Source organism: Trachurus japonicus, chromosome 22, assembly GCF_045865225.1.
Source record: "Trachurus japonicus isolate A0001 chromosome 22, Traja_1.0".
NCBI classification, from domain to species: Eukaryota; Metazoa; Chordata; class Actinopteri; order Carangiformes; family Carangidae; genus Trachurus; species Trachurus japonicus.
In genome coordinates, this window is record NC_140928.1 from 19,653,824 (window position 1) to 19,671,701 (window position 17,878).

The 17,878-nt window shown below is 42.4% G+C and overlaps 2 protein-coding genes across 4 annotated transcripts; both read left to right on the plus strand.

Moving 5' to 3' along the window:
* Nucleotides 1-517: 517 nt before the first annotated feature.
* utp25 (UTP25 small subunit processor component) lies at nucleotides 518-7,326 on the plus strand. Its single transcript, XM_085766826.1, has 12 exons — nucleotides 518-681; nucleotides 1,260-1,299; nucleotides 1,427-1,610; nucleotides 1,694-1,963; nucleotides 2,095-2,183; nucleotides 2,283-2,693; nucleotides 3,361-3,577; nucleotides 3,672-3,874; nucleotides 4,379-4,561; nucleotides 5,081-5,190; nucleotides 5,643-5,888; nucleotides 6,593-7,326. Exons 1-12 carry the CDS (start codon nucleotides 581-583, stop codon nucleotides 6,846-6,848), a joined length of 2,310 nt encoding a protein of 769 aa, XP_085622952.1. The 5' UTR covers nucleotides 518-580; the 3' UTR covers nucleotides 6,849-7,326.
* Nucleotides 7,327-7,742: 416 nt separating this feature from the next.
* On the plus strand, nucleotides 7,743-17,640 carry LOC146963963 (b(0,+)-type amino acid transporter 1). Of its 3 annotated transcripts, none has more exons than XM_085766828.1 (6): nucleotides 7,743-8,532; nucleotides 16,226-16,359; nucleotides 16,473-16,602; nucleotides 16,691-16,815; nucleotides 16,906-16,993; nucleotides 17,081-17,640. In XM_085766828.1, exons 1-6 carry the CDS (start codon nucleotides 7,834-7,836, stop codon nucleotides 17,309-17,311), a joined length of 1,407 nt encoding a protein of 468 aa, XP_085622954.1. In that variant the 5' UTR covers nucleotides 7,743-7,833; the 3' UTR covers nucleotides 17,312-17,640. The 3 variants fall into 3 exon arrangements, with proteins under 3 accessions (XP_085622954.1, XP_085622956.1, XP_085622953.1); XM_085766830.1 differs by lacking the exon at nucleotides 7,743-8,532 and adding an exon at nucleotides 11,126-11,874; XM_085766827.1 differs by lacking the exon at nucleotides 7,743-8,532 and adding an exon at nucleotides 12,583-13,439.
* The last annotated feature ends 238 nt before the right edge of the window (nucleotides 17,641-17,878 follow it).

Below are 17,878 nucleotides of genomic sequence, written 5' to 3' on the forward strand. Positions count from 1 at the left end.
CCCTGTTCAGACAATAAGTTCGAATACAGGAGATTCCGCTCCCCCTTCAGCCCAACATTGCAATACAACATTTCCTTAAAATCTTACAAAAACATAATAATAATAATAAAAAACACTTCATTTTTAGCCTCAAAGGCCTCCTACAACAATATCTGAGTGGTTGAAAAAATAAATTACAATGGGTTTTACTATATTTGGGTTTTACAGGGTTAAGTATGGTAGGCTAAATAGATCAATAAGCCTAATGCATGCTTTAAGGCTGATAACTAAGAAATAATATCTATTGCATAGTGCAATGATTATCGGTGTTATGAAATTTGGCATCCTTAATCAGACTTTCAGTGGCACATTAAATTCAATAATTATTTGAACTAAATCGATACTTCGATACCTTTAATTGCACTAAAGGTATATATTTATGTATTCGTTCATTTCATTATTTTCTATTCTAGTTTTCTAGTCAGAGATGAGGTGCAGTGCCCCTCCTGTCCTGTAGGCGGCGGTAACACCGTGTTTCACTGAGGCGCTGCCGCCGCTGAGGAAGCTGCACAGACACACACACGTGCAGCCCAGTGTCAACATGGGGAAGAGGAGGCACAATAAGCAACTTTTCACCAACTTGTCCAAAAAACAGAAGAAACACTTGAAGGAGTTTGGAGAGGAGCATCCGTTTCATGATGTGTGAGTAGCGCAGTTAATTTAATCCACAGTAACTAAGCCTCTGTTAGTTAACAACACGCTGAAGTAGGAACTGAGCCTGCAATGAGCTCAGCGGCAGTTCTCTGTTATTGATAGAAACTTAAAAGGTGATATCCATAGAAAGAAAACATAACAGACAATAATGTCACCAAGCATGAACCACTGTAACACAACGTGGTTCTTTTTATAGACAACTAGCAAAGTAGCTAGCAGCAGAAAGAGTAAGAAGCAACAACAGGAAATAAAAGTTAACGTTTACATTTAAGAAATTATTCCTGTGTGAGACACGTTGCTGTCTGTGTGCTGGCACACTGACTGAAACACACACACACACACACACACACACACACACACACACACACACACACACACTCACAGATTATAATGAGTGTTAGTGAGCACGATGCTTGTGTTTTAGAAACATTGATGTCTGGTGAGTTTCTCGGGACACTTTTGTGGAGAAGCTTTTCTAAATATATCCCAAGTAATTCCATTTTCTGACATGTCCTTATAGTTGTCTGTAAGTTTTTTTTTTTCTCTGTGTGTGTTTTGTTTCACAGAGTCAATGAAAAACCCGAACGAACTGAAATAGTGAAACTGGTGAGTAGAAATGTGTTGTAGGTCATCAGATTGATGATTGTTGAAAGTGGTCAGTGACGTTTTAATGTTTGACCTTTCCCGATATCATGATTTTAAAAAGGTGCTACCGTCTTGACCTGTGTTACAGACTGAAAGCCCTGAACAGTCTGACGCTGAGGCTGAGGATCTGGAGGAGGAGGAGGAGGAACCGGAGCAGAGAACAGCGTACCAGAAGCTTCTGTCAACCCTCAGCCAACCTGACGCCAGCAACCAGAGTGAAGAGGAGGAAAGCAGCGATGAAGAGGAGGAAGAGGAGGAGCTTCTCGATGAAGGTGAGTTCTTTATTTCCACAGCATTTGAACATGTTGGGACTGTATCTGAATTTGACTAAATATCATTGTGCTTTTTCCGGTAGAGGACATTGAGGCAGATGGAGACGACGTAGAGGATGGTGACCAAGATGAAGGAGGAGGGGAGGAACTTGCAGATGAAGATAAAGCTCAGACTGAAATGGCAGGAAGGGGGGGTGAAGAGGAGGAAGAGGAGGAGGAAGTGGGAAAGGAAAAAGTAGATGAAGAGTTTGAAGACAAGGAGCACGAGTCCCAGTTCTGTCTGGAGACAAACTTCACAGGTGAAGGAGAACAGGAGGAGCCTCAGAGCAGCAGAGAGCATCACGACAAGAAGGGTAAGGAAGGAAGGAAGGAATAATTCCTCTTAAATGAGGTAAACTTCTTGTTGGGTTATAAAACTTTGGGAATATGATGTGACTACAATGTGTTTACTGTTTACTGGACTGTTTTTATTCTCTCTGTGCAGACATGTTTTTCCAGCATTTGGACATTGAGCTGGAGGAAGAGGATGTTCAGAAAATAACATCTGGCACCAAAGCAAAGACTCAGATTACGGTATTAACATTGTAACTTGATTAAATCTACCAACAATCCTTTTCCTTAACAGAAATTATAATTACAGATTCAATTTTTGTCTTTTTCTTTTTAACATAGTGGCCAAAGTTGGGAGCTCTGCTCTGCACCACTCCCCTGGAGAAGTTTGGACCCATCGGCCCTCAGAAGGACTCAAACCTCCCAGTTTTCCACAAACTCCTGGAGTCCTGCTGTAAGGATTTAAACCAGGCCTCTAATGCCAAGGGGGCAGCGGAGGAGATCAGCCCTCTCCAGCAGGAGCTGCTGGCCCTCATGGGCTCCTACAGGGACCTCTACTACCCAGAGATCTGCCCTCTGAAGGACGGCCCTCGGGTGCGCGCCGCATACTGCATCCATGTGCTGAACCACGTCCTGAAGGCCAACTCCCAGGTCCTGGCTCACAACGCCCAGCTGCGAGAGCAGAAAACTCAGCCTAAACCCGGAGCTGAGCCGCAGGACGAGCCCAGAGACCAAGGTCTGACCCGGCCCAAGGTAAACCCTTATTTTCATCATGTTTGGTTTGAGCTTTGTTTAACAGCTCTGAACACCAGGGATAATTAAAGCAGAAGTAAGCGATCTGGTGGTTGTGGCTAACTTCCTGTCAGCAGATGGAGTTAGCAGTCCCCGCCCTCGTCCCTAAGTCACCACATTCACGCGCATCCCTTGACTGCACACACAGAGAGGACCGCCCCTTTATGCCGTTCTCTCTCCTCATTGGATAAAGGTTGTAGGATACAAGGAAAGTTTTCTCCTCGGCTTACAGCAGAGCAGAGTGACTGACAGACCCGTGTTTCAGACCAAACACTCTATAGAAGTGATTGCCGTCGGAAGATAGAACTATTTAAGACTTATATTAACACAAACATTCCGCTTACTTCTGCTTTAACTGAAGTCAGGAGCAGGATAAAGTAGAGTCAAGAGTGCAAGTATCATATTTGGACACTTGCATTGTGGTTACTTAGATACACTGGCATGTGCTTTTCAAGCCTGTGTCCAGTCAAACAGAAGGAACCTGACCGCAGTCTGAAGCAAAGGCTCAGCAAAGACAACACAGTACCAGTAAAGTGTGCATAGAGTAAAGTAGTAGTGAGGCGTAGCCCCTGTTTATGGTTATGTTGAGCGGTCTGGTCCACGGGTTTTACATCGGTGAATGTTTCAGGTCCTGATTCTGGTGCCGTTCCGAGGCGGCGCTCTGCGGGTGGTCCAGACCCTCGTCAGCCTGGTGGAGACCAAAGGCAAGAAGATGATGGTCAGCAACAAGAAGAGGTTCAAGGAGGAGTTTGGAGAAGACGAAGACGACAAGCCATCCAACCTCCAGAGACCAGACGATTACCACGCCATCTTCTCAGGCAACGTGGATGATCACTTCAGGATAGGTACGGCTGCATGAAATCAGATGTTGGCCTGCTTTTGGAGAAGCTCCTAAGCTCCCCGGTCTGAGACTGTGTCACTGTCCTCTGTCCGTACCAGGTATCTCCATCGTGAAAGGCAGCATGCGTCTGTACGCGCCCTTCTACTCCTCGGACATCATCATCGCGTCTCCTCTGGGCCTGCGCACGGTGTTGGGGGCTGAAGGAGAAAGTAAGAGAGACTTTGACTTCCTGTCCTCCATCGAGCTGCTGGTGGTGGACCAGGCGGACGTCTTCCTCATGCAGAACTGGGAACACGTGCTGGTGAGAACCTCAACATGTTCAAAATGCCACATTACTGCTCCATGGAGCTACAGCTCCAGGTTTGTTCTGCTGGAAACATGTGGGGCCATCTGCTGTCCAACAACAATCCTGTGATGAATCAAGTTTTAAATTCACATTTTAGAACTTGCTCATGAGAAATAATCTATGCAAGATTTTTTACCTTTATTAAATTTAGATTATTAATTTATTGAACGGCTTCGGAGTAAAAAACGCACCCTGTAATCCATAATCTCTTGTTTATGACAGATAAAACTACACAAATATAACATGTATATGATATATATGTTATCCATTGCCCCATGGATTGCCTTTACATTTACTTCATTCAAAACAAAAACACGTGGCCAGGGGAGGAGGGTTAGCAAAACGGCGGAAAAGCAACCGGACTTGCATAGTTCCCCTTTAAATAATATTTGAGAACTTTCTATTGTGGCGGATTATCCATGTGTTTGATTTCTGATCACACTCTCCTCCGCCCACCAGCATGTGATGCAGCACATGAACCTGCAGCCGCTGGATGCCCATGGCGTGGACTTCTCCAGGGTGAGGATGTGGAACCTGAACAACTGGACCAAACACTACAGACAGACGCTGGTGTTCAGCTCCATCCAGGAGCCACAGATCAACAACATCCTCACCAAACACTGCACCAACTACCGCGGACAGGTACTCACCTTTATACACATGACGCCCGATATTACTGCTCGCATCACTTCCAGATCCCCTCCTCCGTTCATATTACCCCTGTCCTGCAGCAGCTCCACTGGCGTCCAATCAAATATCACATCACCTATAAAATCCTACTCCTCACCTTCAAGGCCATCAACGACCTCGCCCCTCAGTATCTTGTTGAGCTCCTTCATACTAACAAACCCACACATACTCAATTACCTCCTTTAAATCCCATTTAAAAACTCGTCCCTTCATCTGTCACAATTCTTATGTTTGCACTTTTTTTTGACTGTTTTTATTCTGTATCTGTACGATGACCCTGAGTCTCGTGAAAGTTGCCTTTTAAATAAAATGTAGTAGTATTATTATATTATACCAGCTGCTCCCAAGGATTTTAGATTCAGGGCAGACTGCAGTTTTTAGCTCAACATTTAGGTGCAGTTCTTTCGATGTCGTCTGATGCTGTAAGTCTGATTTTAAAGGACATGACTGATGTTTTTTTCTTTGTCTCAGATTGCCACCAAGAACATGCCGAAGACAGGCTCCATCTGCCAGGTGCTGGTCCAGCTGCCTCACGTGTTTCAAATGTTCCCATCTGACAGCTTCATGGACCACGATGCAAGGTAAGATCTGACCTTTACATCCTGAACTATTGAGCTATTTATTGTTGATTGCAAGACTCTGTCAGTGTTTCTCACCAAAATACACTGTGAAATAATTAATGGAGGAAATGCAACATGTTTTATTAAGTCTCTAGGATTCAAACACTGTTGTGTACATCAGGTAGCTACTAGAGGAACCTATTAATGTTAAACTTTCATGTTCACTGTCTCTTTCCTCTTTATTTTCATCAGCATTCATCATTCATGGTATTTTTTTTCTTTTGGTTTAATATTTACTGTCATACTACCAACATATTATCTGTTTACCATCTAGACTGTTTTCTTTCTTCATGGTGTTTTGAGTGTGATCTCTGTCTTTTTCTGACATTTTTGTCTTAATTAAACGTGAAAATCTTGACAAACGATTGGTTCTCGTCATCCGTACTGAAATCTTGTTTCATTTCCACCGGTAGGTTTCAGTTCTTTGTAGACAAAGTGCTGCCTCAGTACAGGGACTCCGTTATGTCCCACACTCTGATCTACATCCCGTCTTACTTCGACTACATCCGGCTGCGGAACTACATGAAGAAAGAGGAGATTAACTTTACCAGCATCTGCGAGTACTCAAGCAAATCAGAGGTGTCACGAGCCCGGCACTTCTTCCAGAAAGGGGAGAAACATTTCCTGCTCTTCACTGAACGCTTCCACTTCTACAAGAGGTCAGTTCTCCAACAACATCAACAGTAAATGGTTGGATGGTTGTCTTTATCACCTTTCTGTGTTTATTTACATCATGTGACAGGAAGTCATCCAGTGTGGTTTCTTTATTGTTGTCTTTTAACTTAAAGTAACAAAAACACAGACTAAATATGTATCTTTAATTTAGTTAACAATTTAGTTAACAGGTACGAACGATGCAATTTAATGTTGTTATAATACAAAGCATTAAACTTGTTGCACAGAGTTTTTAACTATTGGACATTATGACCTTGTGTCTCTAGTTAGGCAATAAACAAAAGACTAAACTAAACAATAGACAAGTAAAACAATTAATAATATACAGTAAGTTAAAGTGTAGAATCTAAAAATAGACAAGAAGTAGACAGGTACTGCTGGTTTCCTTTTAGCCACCATCACTTTGTTGTTAAAGAATTTATATTTTAATTTAATTTGAGAACATTTTTTAAAGTTGTCAGAGAAAACTGGGCATGTGATAGTCCATTTTTCTGGACTGATTCTAGCATTGCTTATGAATTAGTAGTATAGGTCAGTAATTATAAATATAATGTATAACAGCATGCAAATATTGAATATGGTAAAGACAAATCATTCTAAACTATATTGTTTCTACTGTGTAACATAAAGTAATCACAGTCTTGAACTAAACTTGCAGAAACCCACATCTCTGACCTCTGTTCTTCAGGTACACCGTCAAAGGGATGAAGAACCTCATATTCTATGGATTGCCCTCGTACCCCCACTTCTACAGCGAGGTGTGTAACATGCTGGCAGCGGGGGGGCAGGGGGAGGAGGCCAGCTGGACCTGCACTGCTCTCTACTCGCGCTACGACGCCCACAAACTGGCTGCCATCGGCGGAGCCCAGAGAGCGGGACAGATGCTGCACTCCAACAAGACTGTTCACCTCTTTATCACAGGAGGAGAAGATAAAACCTCATGATGGAGCCGCACTGATCCAAGAGGAACCACTGGAAACATGGTAGATGTTTACTGTACGTTTTTAGTCCGGGCAGGATCTATGACTTTAGACCAGGAGGAGCCTGGATTGGATGCAGAGTAACAGGAGGAGTGAAATGTGTCACTTGTGTCTTTGGTGTGTTGCAGTTGGACACTATACAGAAACATCAAGCCACAAAGAGACAAGATAATAAAACATTGTTCTGGTCGGTCAGTTACATTGTAGCTGATCCAGATAAGATTTACTAATCTAAACACATCTCCTCCTTGTCTGGCCGGTTTCCAAATTCAGTAGAAATATTTGTTATGTTGATTTACAATGCTAAATATTTCATTCCCTTTACTTCATACATGTTCATAGTTATAACAAAATGTGCCTAAAATGTTTCTAAGATGCTTAATAACTGTTTTTATGGTTAAAGTTGTGACGTACACGATATAAAATACTTTGTAAAGAGTCAGCGCTGTGTTGCTGTTTTTTCTGGTAAAGTTTTTTTTTTCGCCAAAGGACTGAAAGTACTACTTGGTGTGTATAACAAAAAATACTGTAGAAACTACACATAGTGTTAAAAATCATCAATCAAGCACAATGTTTTATTTGAACAGATGAAGTACAGAAATACCAGGAAGGTGTGTGTTGCGTAAGTCTGTCGGTGAGCAGGTGAGTGATGTGTGTGTGATTATTGTGAGTCTGGATGAATGATTCACAGATTTCAGAACCTCTGCTCTGTGGCCGGGGCTCAGTACCAGAGAGCAGCACTGAGCTCCGGGCACAGCCAACCAGAAAAGCCAAATAAAGATATGCCAGATAAGATACACAGCAAAACAAGGTTCTTCTGTTGTATGACCCACCTACATAATTATTAACTCCCTGGAGGTGCTGCAAGAGCGACTTTGGTCACAGAATTAGAGTGTTTTCTCCTCTGCTAAAGGTGTCAGGCATCAGATGGTCTGTACCAGCTCTAATTATGGACGACAAACCGCAGAAGCTCACCCTGAAGCGGGAGCTAGGTCTGGTGGGAGCCGTGTCCCTCATCGGAGGGACCATGATCGGGTCTGGGATCTTCATGTCCCCGCAGACGGTGCTCAGCACCATCGGCAGCCCCGGAGCCAGCCTGGTGGTGTGGGCCTGCTGCGGCGTACTGGTCATACTGGCCTCGTTCTGCTACGCTGAGCTGGGCACTGTCATCAGAGAGTCAGGGGGAGAGTACATCTACATCCTCAGGACTTCAGGTCCAGTCGTCGCCTTCATGTTAATCTTTAGCTCTGTGCTGTTTGTGCGACCGGCCGGTGTTGCCGGCATAGCGCTGAGTTTTGCTCAGTACGTTGTGGCTCCGTTCTACCCGGACTGTGCCCCTCCTGTGCTGCTGGTGAAGTGCGTGGCTGCGGCTGCAATCGTAGCTTTAGCCACGGTGAACTGCCTCAATGTTCGGTTTTCAATGTCAGTCCAAGTGTTTTTTATGGTGGCCAAGGTTCTGGCCCTGGCTGTCATCATAATAGGAGGCGTGGTGATGCTTATCAGAGGGCACAATGAAAACTTTCAAGACTCTTTCGACAACACAAACTTGGGCATCAATCCAATTGGCATAGCTTTCTACCAGGGACTGTGGTCCTATGACGGCTGGAACAACCTGAATTATGTTACTGAAGAGCTCAAGCGTCCAGAGGTAAGTAAAAAGTTAATGTTAAGTTAACGTGGAAAATGTCACTGCACCAAAGGAAAACACTAAGACCCATAAGCAGTTAGCTGACCTTTCCCCTCCAACACTGGTTGTTCTCCCACCATCAGTTTAAAACCAAAGTTACTCATGTTTTCCTCATGAGAGAGAAGCCAATGGGGATCCTCACAAATAAACAAGCTTTAGATTTTTATTGCTGTCGACTTCAGTTAATGTTTAAACTTGTATAATGTCCATTCACATAACCCTTCTGTGTGGCGTTCACATGTTGTCCCTGTGTCTGTGTGGGGTCGTTCCAAATACATGTACTTTTGGTTGATTGGTAACTTTAAATTACACACTCCTGCTCTCAGAGACCTTGCAGGTATAAGGTATAGCCATTGGATGGATGGAAATGTCATCAACCCAACTGCTGTACACACCTCATGACCAGAGATGGAGAAAGCACAGAGCGCCATCGCTTGAGTCAAACTAAGGATCCCCAGCGTCAATAATTACTCACGTCAGATACGATACCAGTCAGATTTTTAGAGTTAACGTGGATTTACATAGTTACTGTCCATCCCTGTTAATGCCTGAAGAGAGCACAGGAACAAACTCGGTCATCCCGTCCCTGTTTGTCAAGTGGGGACATCCTGATCCTCTGAGATCAGTCTGTATTTGAAAAACCTACTTCTCATGGAGTGATTACAAAAAGAGCTGTGTGTTCCTGGTTGAGTTTTTATATAAACATGTCACAGGTAAGTGGGGTAGGAACATTTGAGCTCAGGGTTTATTTGAGATCCACATCTATGACCACTGATCAAAAGTGGAGAACAGGACACACTGTCACTGGTTTGTCCTGAGCATTGGAGCAAAACAATGCTCTTGCAATTCTGGGAGAAATGAAGGTGACCATCCTTTGTTGTCTGTAACACTGCACCATAAACTGTAATGCAGGGAGCTGGCAACATGGACTCAAGTCAAGTCTCTGGTTCTGGAGGACCAGTGCTGTCCTGGTCATAAACTGGTGGACCAGGAGGACATGACAGTTTAACGTGTGCTTTGTGCCGTTTTACAGCTCTGTTCTCTGGACTGTCTTGTGTGTGCACTGTAGGTAAGGTGTCAGGGTCGTTGGTGTTTGCTGTGTGGGGAGAGAAACAAGAGTTCAAGCACCTTCTCTGTGGGTTAAAGCAAGTGTGCGTCTTATCATCGGCTGTTTCTGTTTTTACAGCCAAGAGGCTTCACAGGTAGAGAGGTCCGGACTCAAGTGTGACACTGCTGGAAACACATTCACACCTCCAAGGACATGGTTTCTGCTAGACAAGGACTGTTTAGGAGGAGATAAGACTTTGAGTTGTCACCAAAAGAATCAGATACAAGAGGCCAGAATATGTTTTCCAGGTGGAGCTCAGTCTAGTGACAGCATAAAGAACCTGGCATCCAAGTTAAAACCACTGCTGCTTCTCACAGAGGGAGGCAAACACTGTAATAGTCGGTTAGGACTGAAGCAATGATACAGTTTTACTTAAAAACTGTCATCAGGAGCAAAATAAACACCAGGTACATTAGCTGACTGGCTCAATTAGACTGACGTCACATACATGAACAAACTGTAGTTTGTAATTAATGCAGTCATGCACCATGTGTCATCTGCTGTGTCTCGACCACCAAATGGTCTCTAATGATGGTTTTTATGTTAGAATGAACTCATGTGTTGACTGTCAGTGAGAGGTTCACTGACAGTCAACACATGAGTTCATTCTGTATAGTAACAAATGGTGGTAATAACACTTTTGCATTGCACAGCACAAATTCAGAGATGAATCGGTATAAACATTCATAAAATTCATAAATCCTTTGATTTATATGGACACACTTATCTTGTTCAGATATCTTATCACGTCTCACACTGCATGAGAAGCACAATACTTCCTGGACCGATCACCATATAACACAAGGCTCACACAAAAAATAAAAAAACAAATCTATTCGCTTACAGTGTGTGTATGTGTGTATGTATTTCTCCATAAATGGGATCCCAGACTTCACATTTAGCTGACATTTCTTTAAAGGAAGGGTCTATGGACATACAAAATAATAGAAATGAAATCAGATAAAAATATGTTTTCAGTTTGTCTTTGCCCTCTTAAAAAACAAAATCCTCTCAGCCCGAATAATATGCTCAAAACAAGTGAGATGTATGAAATGTATGCCAATCAGCAGTAGTTTTGTTTCTTTAAAAAAAAAAAAAAAAAGTCTAGTTTTCTCTCCTCTCTCAACTCATCCTACTTATTTGGACACACACTGATTAATATCAACCCACTTTTGCCATAAAAACAAGTCAAATGTTGTTTATTAAGTGATTGCTCCCCCTCTCCCTTGCCCTTGGGAGGTATTTCACCTCCTACCAGGCCATTGCCTTAATAAGAATATATTCTTAGCAATTCTTGCCTGGTAAAATAAAGGTTTACTACTTACTACATTGCAATTCACCTTGTTGTTGCCACACCTTGGTCTTAGTTCTCACCTCCTGTTGTTGACCGCCCTAACGTTGCCTCACAGTGAGCAGATAATCAGTATGCAGGTCTGCCACATGTCCAGTGTCCACTGTGGGAGACGGTGAGAAGACAAGACAGCAGCTCTCTGACTATGGAGAGCGACGACCCGAGGCTCAATCTGAAGAGAGAAGTGGGGATGGTAGGAGCTGTGTCATTCATTGCTGGGACTATGATGGGATCTGGGATATTCATATCCCCCCAGTATGTGCTGTCCACTATTGGCAGCCCAGGAGCCAGCCTCATCATCTGGGCTTGCTGTGGGTTGGTGGCCATGCTGGGGGGGCTTTGCTATGCTGAACTGGGCACAGTGATACCAGAGTCTGGGGCAGAGTACATCTACATGCTGAGGACTACAGGGAAAGTAGTGGCTTTCATGTTTGTCTTCAGTTTTGTGATCGTCATGAGGCCGGCCAGCGCCACAGGGATCGCCCTGAGTTTTGCTGAGTACGTGGTGGCCCCGTTCTACCAGGGCTGCACCCCCCCACAGCTGCTGCTGAAGTGCGTGGCTGCAGTAGGCATCCTGGCGCTGGCTGTGGTCAACTGTGTGAGCGTCCGCTTGGCCACTGGCATCCAGGTGGTATCACTGGTGGTCAAGGTGCTGGCGATGGCAGTGATCACACTGGGAGGCGTTGTGATGCTTTTCCAGGGCAAAACGCAGAGCTTTGAAAACTCCTTTGAGGGGACAAACGTTGCTGTCAGCTCCATTGGTATTGCTTTCTACCAGGGCTTGTGGTCCTACGATGGCTGGAATACTTTGAATTATTTAACTGAAGAGCTGAAACATCCAGAGGTGAGACAGTTTACTTTTCATTTATTTCACAAAATTATACAATTATGCAGTTGGCAAATATTAAATTGAGGTAATACTGCTTATTATTAAACTGAATGTAAAATGGCACCATTTTTATACACATCAATTTATACATAAAATGAATTGTATTTTCAAATTCTAGTGTGGCCTTACTTCAACGGCTTGATTAATGATTAAAAACTTATCGATTTCATGACAGTTTGATTATTGCCAATAAATTTCACACTGACGGGCACATGATGAACTTAGAGTTTTTCTGAAGTGCTGTCTTTCCTCAGAAACCCAACACTTACACTTTACCATTATGACAAAAAAAGCTTTCTTTTTCTTTCTTTTTTAAAATTTGTTTTGTATTTTGTTATGTAGGCTATTGTTTTTGTATCTATCTGCTCATGAAAATACTGGCACTTCATTTTGTTTTGTCCTGTTACATCAATTTATCTCTGGGGATCTTCTTATCCAATAGAGATACACTATCATTCATTGTTTATTGATGTTGTACAATAGGCTGTAGGACTATCAGGCCTGATGGTGCATTACATGATGAGTGAAAGTGCTGTTTGAATAACACAGTTCAACATGGGGATGTTCATATCAGATAAGACATTCAGTTGGGGTGAGAACTTTGAGTTAAGACCGGTTAAGACCGGATCAACAAACATTTACTGCTGCAGCAGAGTTAATGTTAAATTCATGTGGCCAACAATAAAAGGTTTTTACTGCCCTGTGATCAGTTACTGTGTAGATTTTTAGTCCTTCAGTGTGTGAATCCTTTTTTTTGTCTGCGCGTCTCCAACAACTAGTATTGCTCTGTGAAGTGTGAGGCCATGGCGGACAACAAACATGAAGGCCTGAAAATGAAGCGGGAAATCGGGTTGATTGGCGGTGTAGCAATGGTTTCGGGAACAATGATCGGATCTGGTATATTCATGTCTCCTCAGTTTGTCCTGGCCTACGTGGGCAGCCCCGGAGCCAGTATGCTGATCTGGGCTCTGTCAGGAGTTGTAGCTTTGTTCGGAGCACTGTCCTACACTGAGCTCGGGACGATCATTAGTGAATCTGGTGGAGACTTCATCTACATACTGAGGATCTATGGTCCATGTCCTGCTTTCTTTGCTGCCTTCACCTTTATCTTGTTGGTGAAGCCGTTCAGCATAGCAGCAATGGCTATCAGCATTGCAGAGTATGCTGTGGCACCGTTTTACCCCGGCTGCCCTCCTCCACAGGTGGTGGTGAAGTGTGCAGCTGCTGTGACCATACTGGTCGTCGCCACCATCAATATCTTGACCGTCCGCATCGCTGTCAGAATCCAGGTGGTCTTCCTGGTGGCCAAAGTGCTGACACTGACATTCATAGTGATTGGAGGGATAGTGGAGCTCATGCAGAGCAGCCATGTCATTGTGGAGAATTTGAGAGTTGAGAATTCATTTAAAGGGACTCAGTCCTCTATGAGCACTCTGGGAATGGCTTTTTATCAAGGACTCTGGTCTTATGCTGGCTGGTACAACTTGAACTATGTCACTGAGGAGCTGGAAAGACCAGAGGTGAGACTTTAAGAAGCTGGGTTGTGCATGTGTGTATTTATTGATCTTTTAATCTTCTGTGAGTGAACTTGCTACAAGGCGTTGATGCAGGGCAGTAAACAGACTCCCAGATGTCACTGTGTTTACTCACATAAAGACTTAAAGAGGTCAGCACCGTGGTCTTATCTAAGTGTGAGAAAGGTGAGCATCCACCACCAGTGTTGTTGTCATGTGCGTCTCTTACTGTGTATAATAGGGCAAAGCAACAAACAGCAGCTCCAATGTCACATCATATTCTCCTCGGGAGAAAAAGGAGGTCACACAAGGTTGTTGGTTCTTAGTTAGGTAATGTTTTATTATGTTTAATGTTTTTGTTGTATTCAAAAACTCTCGGCAGATGGCTTGGCTGCACCTTTTGCAACTGAAAATACAATGGATGATCTAAAACAATGATTTAAGAGGTTCAAAGGACAAATGGTTTTATCACCTGCTGCACTAATGAGATCCAAGCTGACCTCATCTTTCCACTTGATAAAGCCTTACTGTTCATGGCAGCTTGAGCTAAACACATTAAGTTTGTAATTTGTGCTCCTTAAATAATGATTTGTTGAGTTTCATATGAAAGAAAACATGATGGTTATTCTGTCACTCCACCAGGGCCGTTGCTAGGAATTCTGGACCCCCTTAAAGAATACTAAAGTGGGCCCCTACCCCCTAACTTTTCAAGTTTTTTGTTGTTGTTGTTTTTTTGTCTTTTTTTCGACTACGTATGTATTATCATATTTTATTTAGCCGACTTTATTTTGATGCTAATGCAGCATTACTATGAGTATGTCAGGGTCTTATGCAGATTGCATACAAAGATTAGACTACTGAGGTTTTTTGTGGGCCCTACTGGGCGCTGGGCCCCTAGATTTATCATCACCTTTCTCCCCTATACAACGGCCCTGCACTCCACTGTTATCAAGAATCGTGGTTTTAGTTGGAGTTGGAGTTGTGTTTTTGCATTTTATTTTATTTTTTTAAATGATGACGGTGGGATTTTTGTCGGGAAGTCTAAGTCTGAAGACTATAATGTGCAGGCCAGGTAATCTCTGTAACTCTACAGTGCTTCATAGGTGGTTTGTTGTGACAAGTTTACTCTTGCAGCTCTTTTTATTTATATTTTGCAGTTGTTCATATTTCCACTAATTGTTCAGCCCCATGTGTTATAATACTGTGCGACAAGTCAATACACAGGTATGGCTTTTGGAGTATTTTTCTTTTCTAATGCAGTGGTTCCCAACCATGGATCTATTATAATATAATACATCCATGTTCCCAACCTTTTTTGGCTTGTGAACCCATTTTGACATCACAAATTTCTGGAGACCTCGCAATCATGTGCAGTCATGTGAACGCGGCCATCAATCAAGATGCACCAGCTCAGATATTTTTTTTTAAGTATATTTTTTGGCTTTTTATGCGTTTATTTGATAGCCATAGTAGAGATAGACAGGAAATGGGAGGCAGAGAGAGGGGGAATGACATGCAGGAAAGGTCTGCCCGACGCGGGACTCGAACCAGGGACGCCTGCGTAGAGGCTCTACATGGGGCGGCCGTCTTAACCACTGCGCCACGCACCACCAATCAGATATTTTTATATGTTGCATTTTATTTTACCTGATATATATATTTGAGAAAGTGAAAAAAAAAAATAGAATACAGTTGTTTAAGATTGTTTGATGTGTTTTTAATGATAATTTAGAAAATAATAATAATTAGTTAAAAAATATTTTTATCAGTAATTTTTATTATCAATTTCTCGACCCCATTCGAATTTCAGGCGACCCCACGTTGGGTTCCGACCCCAAGGTTGAAAGACATTGCTGTAATGACAGCTCAGCTGTCCTTACAGAGAAGTAAGATAGACCCTAAAATTTAGGGTTATTATATCCATACATTTTGATCATTTAATTTAACATTGGAGTTTATCTTCTGCTTATGTCCTTATTTAACGTTATTCTTACAGCAGAATGAAAACCATTCGTATGTTTGCACATCCTTTTTTTTCCAACTCTCTTTATTGATTTTTCTCATTTTGAACATAGAACACATCGGACACAACAGATCACAACAGACACAACAGACATCTTACACATTTACACGTACATGTTTACATAAAAAGGGTCATTTAAATTGTATTAATTTATGTAGATGAAAAATAGACAGATGAAGGGGATTAATTTAAAAATAAAAAAAGGAAATAAAAAAGATTATACGTACCCAAACATGTATACACTCCTCAAAAGTAAAAAAAAAAAAAGGAGACAAAAACTAAACGGAGACAAGGAAAAATAAATATATATATATGTGTATATAATATATACACTATATACACTAATATATTACTATAAATAAAATACAAAGTCTTTCCTTCTATGAAGAGCATTTCTATAGCTTGTCCTCAGACTATGTTGTGGTTAAAATAATCAATAAACGGTTGCCAAATACTAAAGAACTTTCTTTCCTGATTTTTCAGTGAGAATCTGATTTTCTCCAGCTCTAAATGTCTCATAACATCTGTTATAAGATTTGAATAAGTTGGAGCTGCCTTTTGTTTCCAATTAAGTAATATCAACCTTCGCACAAGTAGGCTGACGAACGAAACCATGTTATACTCCCTGTTGCTTTTCATTATGCTTGAATCAATAATTCCTAGAACCGCCACCAATGGATCTACGTTAATAGGTCTATGTAAGATATTTGATAGAGTATGTTTGCACATCCTGATCTAACCCTAAACGCTTTGTCCTTTTGTGTCTCAGGTTAATCTTCCTCGGGCCGTGGTGATCGCCATTTCTCTGGTGACAGGCTTGTACCTGCTGGTGAACGTGAGCTACCTGACAGTGATGACGCCCAAAGAGCTCATGTCCTCCAGTGCAGTAGCAGTTACCTGGGGGTAAGGCAGCACCTGATGCTGACTTAGATCCAGACTTACTCCTGGTTTCTGATTTTAAATAACTTCCAACCAATCACAGATCACCATTTCAACTCACCCTGTTTCCCCCGTAGGAACAAGGTGTTGGGCAGCTGGGGCTGGATCATGTCTGTGGCTGCAGCTCTGTCAGCTTTCGGTTCTCTGAACGGGACCTTCTTCAGCGGAGGTCGTGTGTGCTTTGTTGCTGCCAGGGAAGGACACATGGTGAGAGTGTCTTCATCTCATAGAAACATGATAGATTGTAAAGCATAAGATTGTCACACGTTTCTTTGTTTCTTTGTTTGTTTTGCAGCCAGATATTCTGTCCATGGCTCACGTCCACAGACTGACTCCATCCCCGGCGCTGATCTTCACCACCATCATCTCTCTGGTGGTGCTGATCCCCGGAGACTTCCAGAGTATCGTCAACTTCTTCAGGTGAAGGCCAGCTCTCTGTTTTCCTCCAGATACAAAAGGCAGACAGTCTGTTTGTGTTTGTCTGACATGTGTCTGTGTTGCTGTTGTCAGTTTCACTGCCTGGTTCTTCTATGCCATCACCCTGTCTGGACTCATCTATCTCAAGATCAAGAAGCCAGAGCTGCCGAGGCCGTACAGGGTCAGTGTCACATACACTCCTCTGTCTTTTTTGTATGAGACTGCAGACTGCAGGAGACTCACTTCTCATTTCCTCTTCTCTCCACAGGTTCCCATAATACTTCCCATCCTGGTCCTCATTGCAGCGATATTCCTCGTGCTGGCACCGATCATAGACAATCCTCAGATTGAATACCTCTATGTGACTTTATTTATCTTCAGTGGAGTTCTAATCTACATACCCTTCATCCATTTCAAGCTCTGCCCAGACCTGCTGACCAAGTTAACGGTGTTCCTGCAGCTCTTCTTAGAGGTCGCACCGGCAGAGAAAAACCTGTGATTTACACTTCTCATCCACATTCAAACATCACAAGAGCAGCCGCCTCCTACTGTTGTATTACCTCCCATTTCTCTTTGCTCCTAACTTCTATAAAATGCTTGTAAGATGTACTTCAAAACATTCACTAATTCTCATTCTTCTTTTTGGTATGTATTGCCTTTTTGCACAGGTTTACAGAGTATTTATTTTGGTGACTTGTGACTTAATTTTATCTGTCCAATTTCAGTGTATTATGAATGTTCATTTGTAATATGAAAAAAAGTGTATATTAAATGAATTTTATAACACAAAACAAACTTCCAAGTCTTTACATAACACGTCTAATCAAGTATCAGTGTGTGTGTGTGTGTGTGTGTGTTTTTGTTTGTTTTTTGATGATTTGGGAATAAGTAGAGGTAAACACAGAGGAACTCTCCTCTGTGTTTTCACAAGATACAAACTCCAAACAAAGGTTTTACTGTTCTCTAAACACTATCAATGATTTTTTGAGGAAAAGCACCATAAGCTATATCACTATCCTTTTTGCGGCAGCTTTTTCACTAAAGCAGTAGGGGGAAACACATGTTA